Source organism: Musca vetustissima, unplaced genomic scaffold (assembly GCF_032173495.1).
Source record: "Musca vetustissima isolate MV318-11 ecotype Yass unplaced genomic scaffold, APGP_CSIRO_Mvet_v1 utg6680, whole genome shotgun sequence".
Classification (NCBI taxonomy): Eukaryota; Metazoa; Arthropoda; class Insecta; order Diptera; family Muscidae; genus Musca; species Musca vetustissima.
Genome location: NW_026880682.1, coordinates 14,680 through 35,727, shown reverse-complemented (window position 1 = coordinate 35,727; position 21,048 = coordinate 14,680). Strand labels below are relative to the sequence as shown.

Sequence of the window (21,048 nt, the reverse complement as noted above, 5' to 3'; positions counted from 1 at the left end):
TTATTTCTCCCTTTCAATCTTTTTTGTTTTTTATTTATTATATCTACTACTGAATATTAATCAATTATTAATTGGCTCATTCAAAAAAAGATCCTATGTTTTAATGGAAACTACAAAATTATTTTGGAATATTTCCCCTATCACTTCATGATTTTCTTGATTTGTATCATTTCCTACCTTACCAACTGATGTCAGAGCATGGTGTTCTTAAAATGTGTTTCTCTGCATTTCTTCTTTTTTTTAATTAAGATGAAACCAATATCACACAAATCAGTCAAACAATCACTACTACATCAGCGTCCGTATAGCAATCAGAATCACATGCATCAGACCTACTCTATATACTTTACACAAATTTGATCACATCATTGTCATATGCCTCCTTGGATGCTGTGCGTATCATACATTCTCCAACATAAATGTCGTCGGCAAAGATGAACAAAACCAAACCAATTATATATACGGGAACATTTTGTGTCGTTTTTTATTTGATCGAATAAAAATACACAAAGTGTGTCTATTTCTGGTTCTACATACATACAACATGCATATACGAATAGTATATAAACAAAAAGTAATATAAAACCACACATATTTATTGTAACCAGGCCAGGTATTTTCTCATATTTCCCCCTCAACATTCCCTTTCTTGAACTAAGATATCTTTTGGTCCCGATGTGAGAAGACATAATCTCTCTTTGAAAACAAATAAGTCTCCTCTTCCTCTATATGGTCCCCTGGCATGTGAAATGGAATTTGCTATAACACTATCCTGGAATATCCCACTTTCTTCTTGAAAGAAGAAGATCTTCATACTAGCATTGTTTTGGTATATTTAGATTTAGACCACCCCACCCCCATAAGTTTTCTACTTCTTCATCTTTTTCAATACAGTTTTCCATATTCTATTTTTGGTTAAGAAATATCCTAGCATAAGTATATTCATCATTTATATTGATTTTTTATATCTATTCTCTATATAATTTCATTCAAATTGATTTTCTAATTTTTCAGATTTTATTTTCCAGTTTCAAATATTTGTTGTTCTCTTTATTATTTTGTAATTTAAGTGCTTAATAATAACTCCAACCGAGCTAACCAAGCAACTTCTAACTTAACAAATCCAAAACAAAAAATGGTAGTTTGGTGTCTTAACCTCATAGCATAAATGTAGTTAGTAAAATGACGTAAAGTAGTTGTAGTTATTATATTTAATGGTTTTGTTGTAGTTGATAGTCTAAATGTATATTTCATATATTGCTGTTATTATTGTGGTGATTTACTCAATGTTTTTTTTTTATTTTATTTTGTGTTAAATGCTTTATATTTTACTTTGGCAATGAAGGCCTGTGCTTAGCATATCCAATGGGAGAAGATAAATGCTTTTGTACATACATACATTTTGGCTTAAACGCGCTTCATACTCCGCATTTCTTTTATATACAAATATATTACATACATATATATTTTGTGTTCAAAAGTTTGCAAATTATATTTAGGACAATATGTTATTTTATTTATTAGCTATTCTTCCTATTGCATTAAAAAAAAAACACTTTTTTATAATTTTTTCACTCTCTAGGTAATACTGATATTTTATTGAGATTTTACTAATCTATTATTATTATCACACTTTTATACATATATACAGCAAGCCGTATTTGAAAAGTTCAACATTTGCGAAGAGAACGTCAATGAATTGCTCAAATGGGTCTACAACATTGAACACAAAATTGCTACTGTTGGCGGTCCCAGGGAGAAAATCGATGAACTGCGTAATCAAATCAATGCTCTGAAGGTAAATAATTAACACCGCTTATCTCCTTATTCTTCTCTGCTGCAAACTGGTTCACATACCGATATCATAAAATACATAATTATTTTCTTCTTTTCTTGTTAAACAGCAAATTAAGGACGAAATCGAAACCCAACAGCGTCCAGTTGCAACATGCCTTGAACAGATTCGTCAGATTGTGTTAACTGGCGGTGATGTGTTATCTGCACCAGAAGTTACAACACTGGAAAATGCCGGCAGGGAATTGCGTTCCCGTGTGGATCGTGTTAACGATCGCACAGTTCGCCTTTTGCGTCGCCTTGAAGCTGGCCGTGACGAACTCACAAAATTGCGTAGCGAATTGGATATTTTCTCGGAATGGCTACAAACTGCACGCCGCACCTTGGAAGATAAGGAACGTGCATTATCTGATCTGACACGTCTCTCGTCCCAGGCTGAATCTGTAAGAGAATTTGTCAGCGACGTTATTGGCCATCAGGCAGATCTTCGTTTCATTACCATGGCTGCTCAAAAGTTCGTTGACGAAGGCAAAGAATTCTTGGCCATTCTTAATGATTTCAGAACATCGCTGCCTGAACGCTTGCCTCATGTTGAACCTTTGGCAAGTTCTGAAAGTCCCATCCGCCAGGAAGTATCTCTGGTCTCGGCCCAATATAAGGACCTCATGAATCGCGTCAATGCTCTGCAAGATCGTATATCTGGCCTCGGTGGCCGTCAACGAGAATATCAAGATGCCTTAGATAAGGCTAATGAATGGTTGCGAAGCACCCAACCTCGTGTGAGTCGTATTATTGCTGAACCCATTGCTGGTGATCCCAAATCGGTCCAAGAACAAATGAATGAAGCCAAGGCCTTGCACAATGAACTACTCTCAAATGGCCGTCTTGTTGACAATGCTCAACAAGCCCTAGAAAGTTTACTATATACCCTGGGTGGACAACTTAGTCCCATGGAAATAAATCAGTTAGAAGTTCCCATTGCAGATCTCAAGGATAAATATCAAAAGCTCCTCGATTCATTGGGTGAACACTGTAAAACATTGGACAAGACTTTGGTACAGTCTCAGGGTGTACAAGAGGCTCTTGACAATCTGGGCAATTGGGTTAATCAGGCCGAAGATAAATACAAACTTCAGTTGAGACCAGCTTCATTGATTAAGGAACGCCTGCAAGAACAAATAAGAGAACACAAAGCGTTGTTGGCAGACATGCAATCCCACCAGGCCAGTATCGACAGTGTAGAATCGTCCGCCAAGCATCTGATGAGCACGGCTTCCAATGCTCGCATTGCCAAAAAGGTTGAAACAAACCTCAATGACGTAACAAGCAAATTTGAAAAATTGTTCGACAAGGTCGTTAAGCGTGGTGAATTCCTTGACGATGTTTTTAATCGTTTGTGCAAATATTTGGACGAAATCAGTGGAGTCGAACAGGAAATTGTAACGCTGCAAGATGCTCTCGACAGTCGTGACACAAGTCTACTGTCAGCCGAAGAACTGGCACGTCGCATGCAAGAACTTTCCAATCGTAAAGAATCTCTAACTCCGGCCTATGAAGATTGCATTCGCAATGGCAAGGATCTAATCAGTATTCGTGATGTTACGGATACAAGTGCATTGAGAGATCGCATTAAGGCCCTCGAGTCGCAGTGGCGTAACATCAATGTCAGCTTGGACGAAAAAGCAAAATTGTCCAAACAGAAGGCCGAACACCAAGTGGCATACGAGAGCCTTAAAGACCAAGTGTTGTCGTGGTTAGCAAGCACGGAAGCTCGCATAACAGGCCTAGCTCCAGTGGCTGTTGATTTGGAGAAAATACGCCAACAAAATGACGAACTCAAGCCCATTTACAAAGACTATAGAGATTATGCGTCCACCATTGATAAAATCAACGACATCGGTTCGCAGTACGATGCTCTGATCCGCCCTGAAAGTCCTGGACGTAAACGCTCGACATTCAGTCCTATTAAACGCGTCAGTCCTTTGCGCCGCATGTCTGGAGATGCTCGTAGTCCTAGCCCCACGAAGGGGGGTATTCTGTCGCCACTATCGACTGGTTCCAGTGGATTTGGTAGCCGCAGATCCTCTCAAGATGGTTTCCAACTTTCAGAACTATCTCCAGTTCAGCAGCAACTAAGCGAAATCAATAACCGTTACACTCTGATTGGCGTCCGAATCAACGATCGTCAAAACGAGCTCGACAACATGAACGAAGAGGTGCGCAAACAATTTGAAAACCTGAAGAATCTGGCTACCTTCTTGGAGCGCATTCAACGCCAATTGCCCAAGGAGTCTGTGTCGAATAAGGACGAGGCAGATCGTTGCATCAAACAGGCACGCAAAATCCTTGAAGACATGTACGAGAAACAGAGTCTGTTGGACACGACAAAAACCCAAATTAAGGATATATTGAGACGTAAGTCAGACGTTCCTGGTGCTGATCAATTACGCGTAGAAAACGACAACATTGTCGAAAAGTGGAAGCAACTGAGCGACATATGCAAGAATCGTATTAATTTCTCTGAGAAATTACGCGACTTCCTGGACACCCATAACAACTTGAAGAACTGGTTAGACAGCAAAGAACGCATGCTAACTGTGTTGGGTCCAATTTCATCAGATCCTCGTATGGTTCAAAGTCAAGTACAACAAGTTCAAGTACTGCGCGAAGAGTTCCGCACACAACAACCGCAACTCAAGCACTTCCAAGAAATCGGCCACGATGTTCTTGATCATTTAGAAGCAGACTCCCCCGACGCCTCATCTGTCAACAAGAAACTACAGGATGTCAACAGCAAATGGGAAGACTTAGTTGGTCGCCTGGATGAACGTGCAAACAGCCTGGGTGGTGCAGCTGATAGCAGCAAGGAATTCGATGCTGCTGTAAACAGACTTCGTGAAGCCCTTCAGCAAATTAGCGATAATCTTGATGGCCTACCTTCGGATGGAGATCATCAAGAGAATTTGAGAAAGATCGAAAACTTGGAACGTCAACTGGAAGGACAGCGACCACTATTGGCTGACGCGGAACAATCTGCTGCAGCATTGTGTAATATTCTCGGTGACCCAGCATCTCGTGCAGATGTCAATTCTCGCGTTGCTGCTTTAGAGAAACAATATCAGGCCTTGCAAAAGAAACTCGATACCAAGAAAGCCGAAACAGAAGCTACACTCAGAGATGGACGTCACTTTGCCGAAAACTGTTCCAAAACGTTGGGTTGGCTTTCTGCTGAGCTCTCCAATTTGGCCGAACGTTTGCTGGTATCCGCTCATAAGCCGACATTACAACATCAAATTGACACACATGAACCTATCTACCGAGAAGTTATGGCCCGTGAACACGAAGTCATCATGCTCATCAACAAGGGCAAGGATCTTACCGATCGCCAACAAGATCGTAGTGTTAAGCGCGATCTGGAACGCATCCAACAACAGTGGGAGAAACTTCGCCGTGAAGCTGTTGATCGTCACACTCGCCTTCAGACATGCATGGAACACTGCAAGAAATATGTCTCAACATCCGAAGTATTTTTGGCATGGCTAAGAACTGCGGAGGATAAGCTGGTGGATTTGACCCCGGGCGTACTGTCAAAATCCAAATTGGATACACGTTTGCATGATCTGCACACATTCCGCAGTGAGGTGTGGAAACATTCGGGTGAATACGAGAACACTAAAGGATTAGGCGAAACATTCCTAAGCAGCTGTGACGTTGATAAGGAACCCATCAAGAGCGAATTACAAGATATCCGTGAACGCTGGGAACGTCTCAATAATGACTTGATTGCAAGAGCTCAGGAAATTGAGAACTGCTCTCGTCGCCTGGGTGACTTCAATGATGAACTTCGCAATTTAGACCATGCTGTAGGCAGATGCGAAGATCGGCTGGCCGCTCATGATGCGCTCGGTGGAGCTGCCAAAGATCCAAAGCTGTTGGATCGAGTCAAAGCTATACGCGAAGAATTAACGAATTTGCAGAAACCTCTGCAATCGCTCAAGGGAATGGCTAAGGATATTTGCGCCGAAGCTCGTGCTGCCGGTGGAGATGCAGATCATCTGACCGATGATGTCGATGGTATTGCTGACCGCATTGGCGAATTGCAAAGTCGTTTGGATGACCGTTTGGGTGAATTACAATCCGCAGCGACCGCTGTTTCGCAATTTAATGAACAAATAAAGAATTTGGGAATTGATCTGAACGAACTTGAAAACGAAGTTGAGAAACTTTCTCCGCCAGCACGTGAAATAAAACGAGTTCAAGGTCAAATTGACGATACCTACAAACTTCAGACAAAACTTGAACGAATTGTCGAACGGATTGAAGATGGCGAACGAGCTGCTGATGCCTTAGTTGATGCCGGATTCTCACCAGATACTGCTCAGACCCGCGAACAAATATCCACACTGCGCAAGACATTGGCACGCCTGGACAACCGTGTGCGTGATCACAGTCAACTTTTGGAAGACACACTACGCTCCCTACAAGAATTCTATGACATGGAATCGCAAACTATGGACGACATCCAAGATATAAGTGAAGAGTTCCGTCGCATGAAGCCTGTGGGCTCCGAACTTGAACAAATCCGCCGCCAACAGGAAGACTTCCGAAATTTCAGGGACAATAAAATTGACCCATTGGCCCAAAACATCGAGAAAGTTAACATGGCCGGACGCGATTTGGTCAGATCGGCTGCAAGTGGCGTGTCCACCACTCAAATCGAAAAAGATCTTGAGAAGTTGAATGATAGATGGAACGATCTTAAAGAACGTATGAATGAGCGCGACCGACGCCTTGATGTTGCCCTCTTGCAATCAGGCAAGTTCCAAGAAGCTTTGGCCGGTCTCTCCAAATGGCTGTCCGATACGGAAGAGATGGTAGCCAATCAAAAAGCACCAAGCTCTGACTACAAGGTAGTGAAGGCCCAATTACAAGAACAGAAATTCCTCAAGAGAATGCTTCTGGATCGTCAGAATTCCATGTCATCGTTGTCGTCTTTGGGTAAAGAGGTTGCTAATCACTGTGAACCCTCCGAAAGAAACGCTATTGAGAAACAACTGCATGATCTCATGAAGCGCTTTGATGCCTTGACTGACGGTGCCGAACAACGGGAAAAGGATCTGGAGGAAGCAATGGAAGTTGCCAAACGCTTCCACGACAAGATCACGCCATTGGAGTTGTGGTTGGACAACACTGAGCGATCTGTGAAGGGAATGGAACTCATTCCAACAGACGAAGAGAAAATCCAGCAACGTATCCGGGAACACGGCAGACTACATGATGAAATTTTGGGAAAGAAACCCGATTTCTCTGATTTGGCAGATGTAGCTGGCCAGCTAATGCACTTGGTGAGTGACGAAGAAGCAGTAAATTTGGGCGAAAAGGTACGCACCATTACAGACCGCTATACAGGATTGGTGGATGCCAGCGACAAAATCGGTGCCCTATTGGCAGACTCCCGCCAAGACCTTAGACATTTGGTATTGACTTATCAAGAATTGGTGGCTTGGATGGAACGCATGGAGAGCGAATTGAAACGATTCCGATCAGTTCCAGTCTTTGCAGAAAAATTGTTGGAACAAATGGATGTTTTGGTTGAATTGAATGAAAATATTGCCAACCATGCCCCCAATGTTGAATCAACCGTGGACTCCGGAGCCGAACTCATGAAACACATATCAAACGACGAGGCTATTCAATTGAAGGATAAATTAGACTCTTTGCAGCGTCGCTATGGCGAATTGGCAAATCGTGGTGGTGACTTGTTGAACAGTGCCCAAAATGCCCTTCCGCTGGTTAAACAATTCCACGAAGCTCACAATCGTCTGATTGAATGGATGCAAGTTGCGGAGAGCGCCCTTTCCACAAGTGAACCACGTCAATCTGACGTTTTGCGCCTAGAAGCCGAACTGGTGGAAATGCGTCCCACGCTTGACAGTGTTAATTTAGTTGGACCCAAACTGTGCCAGATTTCACCCGGCGAAGGTGCTTCCACAATTGAAACAATAGTTACACGCGACAACCGTCGCTTCGATGCGATTGTGGAGCAAATTCAGCGCAAAGCAGAACGTCTTCATTTGAGCAATCAACGTGCTAAAGAAGTAACCGGTGATATCGATGAACTTCTGGATTGGTTCCGTGATATGGATGCTAGTTTGCGTGAGGCCGATCCACCAGCCATAGAACCAAAATTGGTGCGTGCCCAATTGCAAGAGCATCGTTCAGTCAACGATGAAATTTCCAGTCAGAAGGGTAGGGTGCGCGACGTAACTGCCGCATCAAAGAAGGTCTTGCGCGAATCTCCACAGAGCGAAAACACAGCTACATTGCGTGAAAAATTGGATGATCTCAAGGAAATCGTTGATACTGTTGCACAACTGTGCAGCGAACGCTTAGGAGTTCTCGAGCAAGCATTGCCTCTTTCCGAACATTTTGCTGACTCACATGCCGGCCTTACCACTTGGTTAGATGATATGGAACAACAAATATCTAGACTGAGCATGCCAGCCCTCCGGCCCGATCAAATAACCCAACAACAGGATAAGAACGAGCGGTTATTGCAATCTATTGCAGAGCACAAACCTTTACTCGATAAGCTGAACAAGACCGGTGAAGCTTTGGGCGCGTTGGTGGCTGATGACGATAGCGCAAGAATTAATGAGATCCTTGACTCAGATAACGCCCGCTATGCTGCCTTGCGCTTAGAGTTGAGAGAGCGCCAGCAAGCTCTTGACAATGCCCTACAAGAATCTAGCCAATTTTCAGATAAACTCGAGGGTATGTTACGGGCCTTGGCCAATACCGTGGATCAAGTCAACCAATTGGATCCATTGTCGGCCCTGCCACAAAAAATACGTGAACAAATCGAAGACAATGATGCTATTATGGATGATTTGGACAAACGTACAGATGCATTCAGTGCCGTTCAACGTGCCGCCAGTGATGTCATTGCCAAGGCCGGCAATAAATCAGATCCTGCTGTGCGGGATATCAAGAGCAAATTGGAGAAACTGAACAACCTTTGGAACGATGTTCAAAAAGCAACTAAGAAACGTGGCAGCTCGCTCGATGATATTCTCAACGTCGCCGAACCATTCTGGAATCAGCTTCAAAGTGTCATGAAAACGCTGAAGGATCTCGAAGAGACCTTGTCCTCACAAGAACCTCCAGCTGCACAACCTCAAGAAATCCAAAAGCAACAAGTAGCTTTGCAAGAAATTCGTCACGAAATCGATCAGACGAAGCCCGAGGTTGAGCAAGTTAGACGTCATGGTAGCAATCTGATGAACCTTTGCGGAGAGCCCGACAAACCGGAAGTCAAGAAGCACATCGAAGACTTAGACAATGCCTGGGATAATATTACCGCTCTGTATGCCAAACGGGAAGAGAATCTCATTGATGCCATGGAGAAGGCCATGGAATTCCATGAAACATTACAAAATCTCTTGAAATTCCTAACAAAGGCCGAGGACAAGTTTGCCCATCTGGGACCAGTGGGTTCAGACATCGACGCCGTGAAGAAACAAATCGAACAGTTGAAGTCATTCAAGGACGATGTGGACCCCCACATGGTGGAAGTAGAAGCATTAAACAGGTATGTTGGTACTCTATAAAATCATTAATGACCGAAATAATTTAATTAACCGTACAATCTATCTTCGATTTCCGATTTATTTGGTATAAATTCTGAATTGGCAGAGGTTTAGAAAGGCAAGAAACATACGTTCAATAAAAATTAATTTTGTTGTTTATTAATTCGTTCGTTATAGTTGTTGTTCTTTTCTGCATGATCACGTTTCTTTGTTTTGCAATTCCAGAATGCTTAGTATCCGTTTTAATCTTTACCACATACATGCAAGTGAAAAAAACTTTCGGCGCTATATCATTAAACATAACAAAAAAAAGTTTAAAGCGTATCGAAAATACTTAAAAATGATCACTGATGTATCGACGCGTAAACCAAGAATTTGAAAACAAAAACAAAAAACGGGCAAATTAAAAACATTTTTTATAATTTTTTCATGTACAACTTCTTATGCTGGCGAAATTATTATTCTCCGAATTGTGGCTCCAAAAAATATATCCAATAAATAGTTGCTATATTTGCTGTTATTCTTATGCATGATTTTCCGCTTTTCTTGTACTTCATTGTTTTTGTGTTTATTTTCTAATAATTGAATATATTTACAGACAAGCTGTTGAATTAACGGAAAGAACTTCTCCTGAACAAGCGGCATCAATTCGCGAACCATTAGCAGTGGTCAATCGTCGATGGGAAGCTCTATTACGTGGCATGGTCGAACGTCAAAAACAACTGGAGCACGCTTTGTTGCATTTGGGTCAATTCCAACATGCCCTCAATGAACTTTTGGTATGGATAAGCAAAACAGATGGTACCTTGGATCAATTGAAGCCCGTAAGTATTGCCGAAGGGGAAATGCGCCGTTCTGTTAGATATAATACATTTTATTTTTATTTTACAACAGATACCTGGCGATCCTCAGCTACTAGAAGTTGAATTGGCAAAATTAAAGGTCTTGGCCAATGATATCCAAGCACATCAAAACTCCGTTGACACATTGAATGATGCAGGTCGTCAATTGATCGAATCCGAAAAGGGTTCGTTGGAAGCTTCAACAACACAGGAAAAACTGAGGAAGCTAAACCAGGAATGGAAAATGTTGTTACAGAAAGCATCGGACAGGCAACACGAATTGGAAGAATCGTTACGTGAGGCTCAAGGCTATATCGCCGAAGTTCAGGATATTCTTGGATGGTTGGGAGATGTAGATGCAATAATTGGAGCTAGTAAACCAGTTGGTGGTTTGCCAGAAACGGCTACCGAACAATTAGAGCGTTTCATGGAGGTATATAATGAACTAGAAGAAAACCGTCCAAAGGTTGAAACTATTCAAGCTCAGGGCCAAGAATACATCAAACGTCAAAATCAAATGAAAGTTTCGTCCAGTAACTTGCAGCATACTTTGCGTACCCTTAAACAACGTTGGGACGCTGTAGTATCGAGAGCTTCAGACAAGAAAATTAAATTGGAAATCGCTCTGAAGGAAGCCACTGAATTCCACGAAACTCTACAGGCCTTTGTTGAATGGTTAAATCAAGCCGAAAAGCAATTGGCCAATGCCCAACCAGTTTCAAGGGTACTAGAAACCATCCAAGCGCAAATGGAAGAACACAAGATACTGCAAAAGGACGTCAGTACACACCGTGAGGCTATGCTACTTCTGGACAAGAAGGGAACTCATCTGAAATACTTCAGTCAGAAACAAGATGTGATCTTGATCAAAAATCTTCTAGTATCAGTACAACATCGCTGGGAGCGCATTGTCAGCAAGGCTGCCGAACGTACTCGTGCCTTAGATCATGGATACAAAGAGGCTCGCGAATTCAATGATGCCTGGAACAATATGATGCAATATTTGCAAGAAACGGAAACCGTGCTCGATCAAATAATCGAAGAAGCCACATCGTCCCAAGATCCTCAGAAGATCAAGAAATGCATTGCTAGGTTAAAGGATACCCACCGTCAGTTGACCGGCAAACAAACCCTGTACGATTCCACAATGCGTAATGGCAAGAATCTCATGGAACGTGCTCCCAAAACGGACGAAGCTGTACTCGGCAAAATGTTATGTGAACTGAAAGATCAATGGACTCGTGTATTGTCGAAGAGCATCGAACGTCAGCGAAAATTAGAAGAGGCCCTGTTATTATCTGGCCAGTTCTCGGATGCCCTAGGTGAACTTTTGGAATGGTTGAAGAAGGCCAAACAACGTCTAAATGAAGATGGTCCCGTTCACGGTGATCTGGAAACTGTTCAAGGTTTGTGCGAACACCATAAACACATTGAACAGGACTTGCAAAAGCGTGCCGCTCAAATGCAAGGCGTGCTTAAGACCGGCCGTGATCTGGAACGTACTAATCCTGAAGTTGGTCGTCAATTGGACGAATTACAAACCGTATGGGATGAAGTGAAAAGTGCTACAGCTAAGCGAGGTGATCGTTTGCAAATAGCCCTTAAAGATGCCGAAAAACTGAATGGCAGCATTCAAGCACTTTTCGATTGGTTAGATCATGCCGAGCACAAATTACGTTACGCCAAGAATGCACCGGACGACGAGAAAATATCCCGTGAAATGATGGATATGCACATTGAATTTATGAAAGATCTCCATGTGCGAGAACAACAGAAACACGAAACATTCGAGTTCGCTGAGGACATTATTGGCAAGGCATATCCCGACGCCATACCTATAATCAAGAACTGGTTGAGTATTATTGAAGAACGCTGGGAAGAAGTTAAACAATGGGCCATTAACCGTGAAGCTAAATTGGAACAACATTTACAATCGCTCAAAGATTTGGATGACACCATTGAAGAACTACTTGCCTGGTTGAGCGGATTAGAGGCAACCTTACTGAGTAAGAAAAAGTGTAGCTTTTTTACAATCACGCAGATATCATGATGTATTGTGTAATTTTTTATAGACCTGGAACGTGAATCACTGCCAGATGAAATCCCCGTATTAGAAAAACTTATTGAAGATCACAAAGAATTCATGGAGAACACTGCTAGACGACAAACCGAAGTTGATCGGGCTTGTAAACCAAAGCAGTTACCACCCGGTGCTCGTAAAATGTCAAGAACTGCCAAAACCCCTGTGTAAGTGGAGACACTGAATATGCGAATGAATCACCCTTTTGTTTGCCCTTTTTCTTTTGTTTTTGTTTATTTTTATTTTATTTTCTATTTTGTTCTTTTTTTTTCGTTCCCCCCTACAATTCAAATCTATATCATAATTTCAAATAAAAAAGTCGTGGCTCAAGTCATGATATACGTGAACAGTCACCCGATGGTACTTTGAGACGACAAAGGTTCGTTCTATTATTTCTGACAAAAAGAAATTACACAACAAAAACTCATTCATAATGCTTGATTCGAAAAAGAAATTTAATCGTCCCTTCAATTCCGCAAACGTTGCTTATCATTAATACATTAATTCATTTACAGCATTTAGCATGAATACATTACAGAAAATTCCCCCGAAATTCCTATCCCTAGTCGACATAAACCTGAAATTCTAAAATACTAAATAATATAACAAAAAAACATTACTACATTACTAGTAAAGTATACTGAAACCTAATAACATCGTTTGGCATGGTGCCTAAACGTGTTTTGTTTTAAAGCGGGTGGAAATTAATTTTAACAAAACTAAAATGTAATAATAGACTCAGAAGTTAAATAGTAGTCTAATAATAGTAATAATCTCAATCATATCAACATAGTTGGAAATCTTATGAAAACATTACAAAAATACATTAATTTGTCATTTATTTTTGCGAACAGATTAATTACCACGTCCACGTTAATCATAACAAACTACTCACATCGTTCTTAGCTTAACCCATTTGCTGCTTTTCCCTCGTTATGTTACGTTCATACATATATACATAGTGTAAACTTATTGCTAATAATTTTTTCTTTTATTTTTAACAGCTTCAAAGGTTCTCGTGATCATGGTCTTAATAATCGTAAATCAAGGTATGTAATGTTAAAAGTAATGTGTGTACATTAATTGCATGTTCGATAGTAACGTCGTTTTAAGCATTTTTTTAAGGAGGCACATGAAACTTGTTTTTCGCCGTCTCGCACATTTTTTTTTCGAAAAATATAAATCATTATTTTTATTTAAACAATAGTAATTTTACGACGTTACTATATTACATTTCATTTTATATTATTTTATATTTTTTCGCAAGAATTTCGTATAGTGTCTTGTGATTTATTTGTTTTGTTTATTTCGCTCTATGTTTGTTTTCTTAAATTTTGCTTCTTTCATTTTTTGTCTTTTATTTGTTCCTTGTATGCTTTTAATTTGTCTGACTGTTTCTGTATGCATTCATTTTTCGTACTGCTCGGCTACCGCTCGCTCATGCTATGTTTTCCAACATACAGTAGTCGCATGACACCAAGTCGTGATACACCTGATAGAGATCGCTTGCCTCACTACGGCCCCCGTTTCTCACCCAGGTAAGTAAGCATGTTGCTAACCATGTTCTTGTCGTAGCCTAAACTTTGTAGTGTTTAGTGTTTGTCCAAACATATCCTATTATTATTACGGTGATTTTATTTTCATGTTATTATTCAAATCTATTTTTCAGTTCTGTGGGTCCTGAACTTGAATTCCGTTCCACCCGAGCCAAATTGTTATGGGACAAATGGCGTCATGTATGGATGCTATCATGGGAACGTCAACGTCGCCTGAATGACCACTTAATGTATTTGAAAGATTTGGAACGAGTTCGCAACTTCAGTTGGGATGACTGGAGAAAGAGAGTTAGTTAAAATATTAACATTTTGTTTGAGTTATTTATTAAATATCACACTTTTTTTAATAACTAGTTCTTGAAGCACATGAATCACAAAAAATCTCGTTTGACGGACTTGTTCCGTAAAATGGACAAAGACAACAATGGTCTAGTACCAAGAGGCGAATTCATCGATGGCATTTTGAGTACCAGTAAGTTTATCAAAAACGCATAATTATTTTGGAATATTTGTCTACTAATCATCAACCATATAGAGAATAGTTGAATTTGTGGACTTCCAGATCTATTATTTTTTCATAAAATTTGAAATGTTTTTGTAATTTAATATTTTCATTTGTACAGAATTCGATACCTCACGCATGGAAATGGGAGCTGTTGCTGATCTATTTGACCGCAATGGCGAGGGCCTGATTGACTGGCAAGAGTTTATCGCAGCTCTCCGTCCCGATTGGCAAGAACGTAAACCACAAACTGATTCTGACAAAATACACGATGAAGTCAAGCGTTTGGTTATGCTATGTACATGTCGCCAAAAATTCCGCGTCTTCCAAGTGGGTGAAGGCAAATACCGTGTATGTTGTGTTTATTTTTGTTGTTTTTAATTTTCTTTCACTAATTCTCAGCACTATTTTTCATCATTCAATGATGGTCACACCATGAAGCGTGACTAATTTAACACGGCCTTTCATTACAACTATTACACAAACCTGTATGTACTTGTTTTAATTCACTTTTATTGTCTTTCAGTTTGGCGACTCTCAAAAATTACGTTTGGTTCGCATCTTACGTAGTACCGTTATGGTACGTGTCGGTGGCGGCTGGGTCGCCTTAGATGAATTCCTGCAGAAGAACGATCCCTGTCGCGGTAAGTTATTCGTGAACACTTATATTTATATTAAACAATTCCAAATGGTGATACGCATATTCATAGAACAAAATTTCATTAAAAAACAAAAAAAAAATACATTATTGCTTCATTATCAATTTTAGCCAAAATGCATTTAAAAATACATTTAACAGTCTAATCTACATTGTCATTATAGTAGTAATCATCATCCGACACCTTCTTTATGATTGTGACGTGATGAAATCTATCATGAGATTGTTCCATTGAACTGATTTGTCTATTTAAAATGCGATGATAAATTTGTTCAAATGGAAGTCATTGTCATAGTTAATATCACCTTTATCACCAGCCACCATCACATATCCATTATTATCATTTATATTAATTTTGTCTAATGTTTCAAAATAATTATTACAAAAATGCGGAAATGGTCATTTAACAAAACATTTTTGAAAACAATTATACAGTTTCAATCCTTGGCCCTAATGAGGAGTAATAAAACATCAATACTAAATGTCAATAAAAAGAAATAAATAAAACAAATGGACCGGGTTTGTCTTCATTAATACACACACTATAGTTATATAACAAAATAAAATACATTCCAACCATTTTCTAATTGGTATCAATGTCGTGATCATTTAATATTCGAATAAAAGCTTTATTTGTTTGTCCTTTTGTTTTTAATAAAACAAATATATTGTCATCAATTGTAGTTTTTACCAGCATTATTAACCCTGTCAAGTGCATGCTACTTTTATGTTTCATACTCATTAAATGTGTCATTTATTATTCATGTATAACCAACCACACACATACACACAAAAATATAGCCGCCGCATCTTTATTTATGTATATTTGTTTCTTTCATTTTAACCAACAACATTTCTGCATTGCTTTAAAAAATATATATACATAATATATAAGTACACTCTCTTATTTAATAAATTGTTATGGATAATGCATCAATCAATTCAGGGACAGTGGTATCTAAAGCAAACAAGAAATTTCTAACACATTTCATAGGAGATGTAACCGAAACAGAGATCTTAAAAAATGCAGATCACATTTGAGAAGAGAGTATACTTTTATATTAACAATATCTGTTGCCTAATATCGCCATAGTAAGATATGTTGTAGTCCCTTATATATTCATTTTATACAATTAATTTACATATTATTTTAATTGTTTTTATTGCAATTATGTTATAAAATAATTTTATAATTTTATTTTCTTTTTGGCTTCTTTTTTTCTTTGTTTATATTTTTTTTCTAAATCCCGTGTTCGTTCCTTGTTTTGCTATCGCAAATATATGAAATGTTGATCCTAAACATTTCTATTACATCTTTAATATGAACTCTGCAATATTTATTGCTGTATTCTATTTTCGAAACTAAAAAACTGCATTTGCCTCTAAACATGCTTTCGTGCATGTTTATAAATATGCCATGATGACTGCTAATGAAATTGAATATCGTTGTTGTTGTTATTTTGTGTTATGTCCCTTTGTCTGACAATGGGTTATTCGTCCGCCAAAAAAAAAAAAATAAAAAACAACCAAAACGAACAAATTGATAATCAAACTGAATACAAAAAATTATGGAAATTCAGCTAAAGGACGTACTAATATTGAATTACGCGAACAATTTATATTGGCCGATGGTGTCTCGCAAAGCATGGCTTCCTTTACGCCTAAACGTGGTAACAATAACAGCAACACGCCGCCCTACATGAGCTCACAAGGTCCCATAATTAAGGTAAATAGTTTTCAAGATGAATAATTCAAGCATAATGACTCTAAGCAAAGTGAATTTCATATGAACCTAATATACACAAAAAAACCAACTCATTTTATTAACACCACCCCAAAATTTTCCTGGTTAGAATGTTAGTACATAAATACATGTGTTGTTCCCATGTGCGTTATGTGTGTGTTGCGTAAGGTAAGTTTTAGAATTTTGAATATAAACATATATACGTATCCCAAGCACTCTAGCTTGCACTCGAATTGCAACAAAGGCTCAATTGTTATTTTTACCAAAGATGCCGTCTGTGTGTGTTCTTCTATTGTTATATTTTATTACTTATACTCGTATCCTGGCAGCATGTGTTTTTTTTTCTTCTTTTAATTTTATCATTTTTTGTAAAGATAAAGCTCTAAAAATTATGTTTTCAAGCGGCTATATCATAAACAAACAAGCTTAAGCAAAAGGTTATCACAGCAAAGCAATTTATGTTTTTGAATGCACTGTACAATGTACACTTTCTTTTGAAGATCACGAATTGTTCTATTTGTTATTTTTATGTTAAATTTCAAAACAAAACTCAGCTATCACTTATCACTGGAAACCCACATCTCAACGACAAGAAATGATGAAAAAAGTCATAAAAAGTTTTCAAAAAGACCCCTACAATCTACAATGGAGTTGTTTTCTTAAATGATCATTACAGCAATTTTTTAAATTCTATATTTATCCATTAAAATGTAAAAAAAGAAATAAAACAACAAAATTTGTATATTTTCTGTGAAATTATTATTACAAACAGCTGATGAACATTTGGCAGAACTTATGCCAATTTTTGAGCGTATTCGTGCACAAGAGCAAGTACCTTGCGCCTTTCCAATACATATGGGCGCCGGTGGCACCGTATTTGTACGTTGCAATAGTAGTCGTTCAGTACCATTAAGTCCACATGTAATGCATTGCCATCCAACAACACATTGGGTAAGTTACTTTTTTTTAGAGAAAAAAAAAAACTATTTCCTGTCTACGAATTCAATGATACATAACCGAAGAAGCATTTTATGCAAACTGAAAGGACATGTCTACATAAAGTCTGAAATATTTGGGGTGTAACCACAGTAGATTCATGAATTCATTATTTAATTCGATTTTTCTCGACTTTAAATGCTCGAATGTTAACCCATCTTTATTTGTCTAGGTACGTGAACGTTCCATACCAATGAACAAACAAACACGTTCATCGTTATCTGCCACAACACCCGACTCCTTGAGTGACAATGAGGGAAGTCATGGAAATGCCTCTGGACGTTATACACCACGCAAGGTAACATATACAAGTACACGTACCGGTCTAACACCAGGTGGCTCACGCGCTGGTTCTAAACCAAATTCAAGACCACTTAGTAGGCAAGGCTCCAAGCCACCATCGCGACATGGTTCAACACTATCCTTGGATAGCACTGGTATGTATAACATTTTGAAGACATTTTGACATCGACATACATTAACCGCTGATCATGTTATAGACGAACACACTCCCTCACGCATTCCACAACGTAAACAGTCTGCAGCCAGTACAATCTCTGGCACTGGCACAACTCCAAGGCCCTCTAGGCTATCGGTGCCATCGACAACTACAACGACTCGAACAAATGGCACAACAACAATAACAAGGAAAACAGCTTCCGGATCTGCCAGTCCCGCACCCACAAGGTATGTTTAGAGTAATCAAAGCTATTTTTTAGAAGAACAACATTAGAATATAAATGCATTTGGCCACGAGTCGGCCAATTCTAACATAAAATAAAGCGCTGAAATTGAAATCCGATTTAAATAAATTATTTCAATTATTATACGTATTTATTTAATATGTTTTTTTTATTATATTTTTTATTTCAAAATTCGATGAACAAACATTTTAATCCAACACATCATGGCATGTTTCCTCTCTATGTTGAAACCAATAACATTTGTATTAAACCAATTTAACAATCAAACATCATCAATCATAAAATTTGATTTGAATTGAATTGCCCTGACCTGACCTGCCTTCCCTTCTCCAACAAACAAACAAAATCACCACCTACACCTGCTACTACACCATAATTTCCTGCAACACATACAAACAACTAAACAAATCATGCGAAACAAATCAATCTTAATTCAAACTATAAACCATTAATCCAAATACAAATTGACAAACCAAAGAAACGGAGGCATGAGTAGATCATCCAGCATACCAGCACTAACAGGCTATGGTTACAAACCTAGGTAAAAATACATTAGTAATACAACAAAAAATATATATATTAATACAACATAGACAAACAAACAAAATATTCATAAGTATGCCTAAGAACTCGCTCTCTCACCATGTCTTCTATTTTAGTTGATTTAGTAGTTGTTCTTTTAAAGTAAACTAATACAATTATGTTTTATGCTTTTAATATTTAGTCGTATAGTAAAAGTAATAATTATTATGTATTCTATAATATATATTTCTCTACATTTCTCTTTATCTTTCCTACAATTTAAGCCATCGTCCATCCAAGATACCGGTCAAAGTATCAAATTCATTTGATAAGTCGTTAAGTGCTAACAGTTCGCCCACAAATTCAACAGTAAACAGTCTAAATCCTAATGTTAGCTTGGGGTAAAGCCAACAACATAATTCCACAACAATAAAAATATTTTTGTTTTGTAGCAACATTCTATATTTTTTCTATAAATATGCTCACACGCTCTAGTTACAAATATGACTATTGGCTGAAATCATTGTTGTAATTTTCCGTTTAAAACCTAAAAGTAATTATTATTTGTTTTATTATTGTTTCCTTTGTGTCTTGTCAAATTGCCCGATATACATGTGTTTTATCGAAATGTCTTGGCTTTCTTTTATTGATTTTGAAATTTGCAATGCTTGCCTTATGAAAAGATTGAATTAAAGCTTATTAAATTCTGATACTCAATTTTTCACCCTTGCTTACATGCGGTAAATTGCAGCTCTAGCAGGCCTATTCTCTTTTTTAGTGTTTAGTGGGAGATTTCTATTTACACCAACTTATCTACAAACTAAAATTGCCGCGTATAAATCTAGGTTTGAATATCAAGTACCATTAAATAATAGGGTGTGTATGCATGCGTTACAGCTTGTAATAATAATATTATAAAATCAAACATGTGATCGGTTTCAGTAGTAATTAGCTAATGCGGTAAAATAAAATAAGAATAGAGACGGGGATTCGATACAAATTTAGTTTCACATCAATGAGTCAAATTATATTGAAAATTTATATCATTTGCAATTGATACAAATACATTTGCGTTTCAATTTTAGTTATTAGGATTGTAATTTGAAGCCATAAAAAATAAAATAAATTTTAGCCTAAATCGCATAATGCAGTACAGGGTCGATTGACATCGAAAAATAATTTATATAGTTTTATTTTTTAGTTTTTCTAATTATTATTATTTTGTCATGTAAGAAATCTTAATCGAATTATTAGCACATATCGAATTTTCATATTTATACGATTGATTTTGTTTATGTAATTACAATATCTAAAAAATTTAAAAAAAAAAATTTAAGTTTCGCTTCAATTTTTCAAATATATGTTAACATATTTAATCTTATATTTTCTTGATTGATTTTATTGTTATAAATGTGTTTTTATATGAGTTATTGCATGTAAGATAAATTATCATTGTAAGATTTTTAAATGACTTTTCTCTTAATGATGAATTTATGGAGCTTAATGATGAATTTATAATTATTGTTATATATTTTTATGCATTATTCTTTATTGTTCGTTGCATGTTTACTCCATTTATATATGTTTGTCTGTTTTCCTATATGTTTATCTTTTATAAAACATATTAATTTATATGTTTTCTTTTTTCTTACCTGTTTTGAAACTCTCAATTTATAGGCGCAATGTCAGTGGCACATCGACACCTTCTGGCATGCAAACACCAAGAAAAAGTTCGGCTGAACCTACATTTAGCTCGACAATGCGTAGCAGAACATCAAGAGGAACAACGCCAGTGGAAAAACGGGAACCATTTAGGCTCTAAATTTGAATTTCTAAATACACAACTATCTATTTCCACACAACTTAATATGTGAAAATTCTAAAAAATCTGCTAACAATTTATAACACAAATATGTTAACTATGAGCACACAATCTCTTTATAAATATTATATATAAAACAAACACACACACCACGGAATTAATCGCCGTACATTGTCTAAAATGTATGCAAAAACAAAAATGACTTCTATGGTGAAACCATTTTCGCCAGATGTTTCCCC

General features: G+C 37.8%; 1 protein-coding gene across 1 annotated transcript in view; it reads left to right on the top strand.

Moving 5' to 3' along the window:
- LOC133326458 (dystonin) overlaps nucleotides 1–20,810 on the top strand; it is an 89,691-nt gene extending 68,881 nt beyond the window's left edge. Inside the window, exons 14-31 of the mRNA XM_061535092.1 lie at nucleotides 1,652–1,798; nucleotides 1,905–9,385; nucleotides 9,982–10,207; nucleotides 10,278–12,231; nucleotides 12,298–12,472; nucleotides 12,625–12,684; nucleotides 13,310–13,354; nucleotides 13,769–13,843; nucleotides 13,975–14,149; nucleotides 14,216–14,333; nucleotides 14,485–14,714; nucleotides 14,890–15,007; nucleotides 16,602–16,747; nucleotides 17,934–18,198; nucleotides 18,262–18,448; nucleotides 18,944–19,006; nucleotides 19,272–19,388; nucleotides 20,665–20,810. Of these exons, the coding sequence (XP_061391076.1) occupies nucleotides 1,652–1,798; nucleotides 1,905–9,385; nucleotides 9,982–10,207; nucleotides 10,278–12,231; nucleotides 12,298–12,472; nucleotides 12,625–12,684; nucleotides 13,310–13,354; nucleotides 13,769–13,843; nucleotides 13,975–14,149; nucleotides 14,216–14,333; nucleotides 14,485–14,714; nucleotides 14,890–15,007; nucleotides 16,602–16,747; nucleotides 17,934–18,198; nucleotides 18,262–18,448; nucleotides 18,944–19,006; nucleotides 19,272–19,388; nucleotides 20,665–20,809 (11,727 nt within the window). The 3' untranslated portion in view covers nucleotide 20,810. The remainder of the gene's footprint in view (nucleotides 1–1,651; nucleotides 1,799–1,904; nucleotides 9,386–9,981; nucleotides 10,208–10,277; nucleotides 12,232–12,297; nucleotides 12,473–12,624; nucleotides 12,685–13,309; nucleotides 13,355–13,768; nucleotides 13,844–13,974; nucleotides 14,150–14,215; nucleotides 14,334–14,484; nucleotides 14,715–14,889; nucleotides 15,008–16,601; nucleotides 16,748–17,933; nucleotides 18,199–18,261; nucleotides 18,449–18,943; nucleotides 19,007–19,271; nucleotides 19,389–20,664) is intronic.
- Nucleotides 20,811–21,048: the final 238 nt, after the last annotated feature.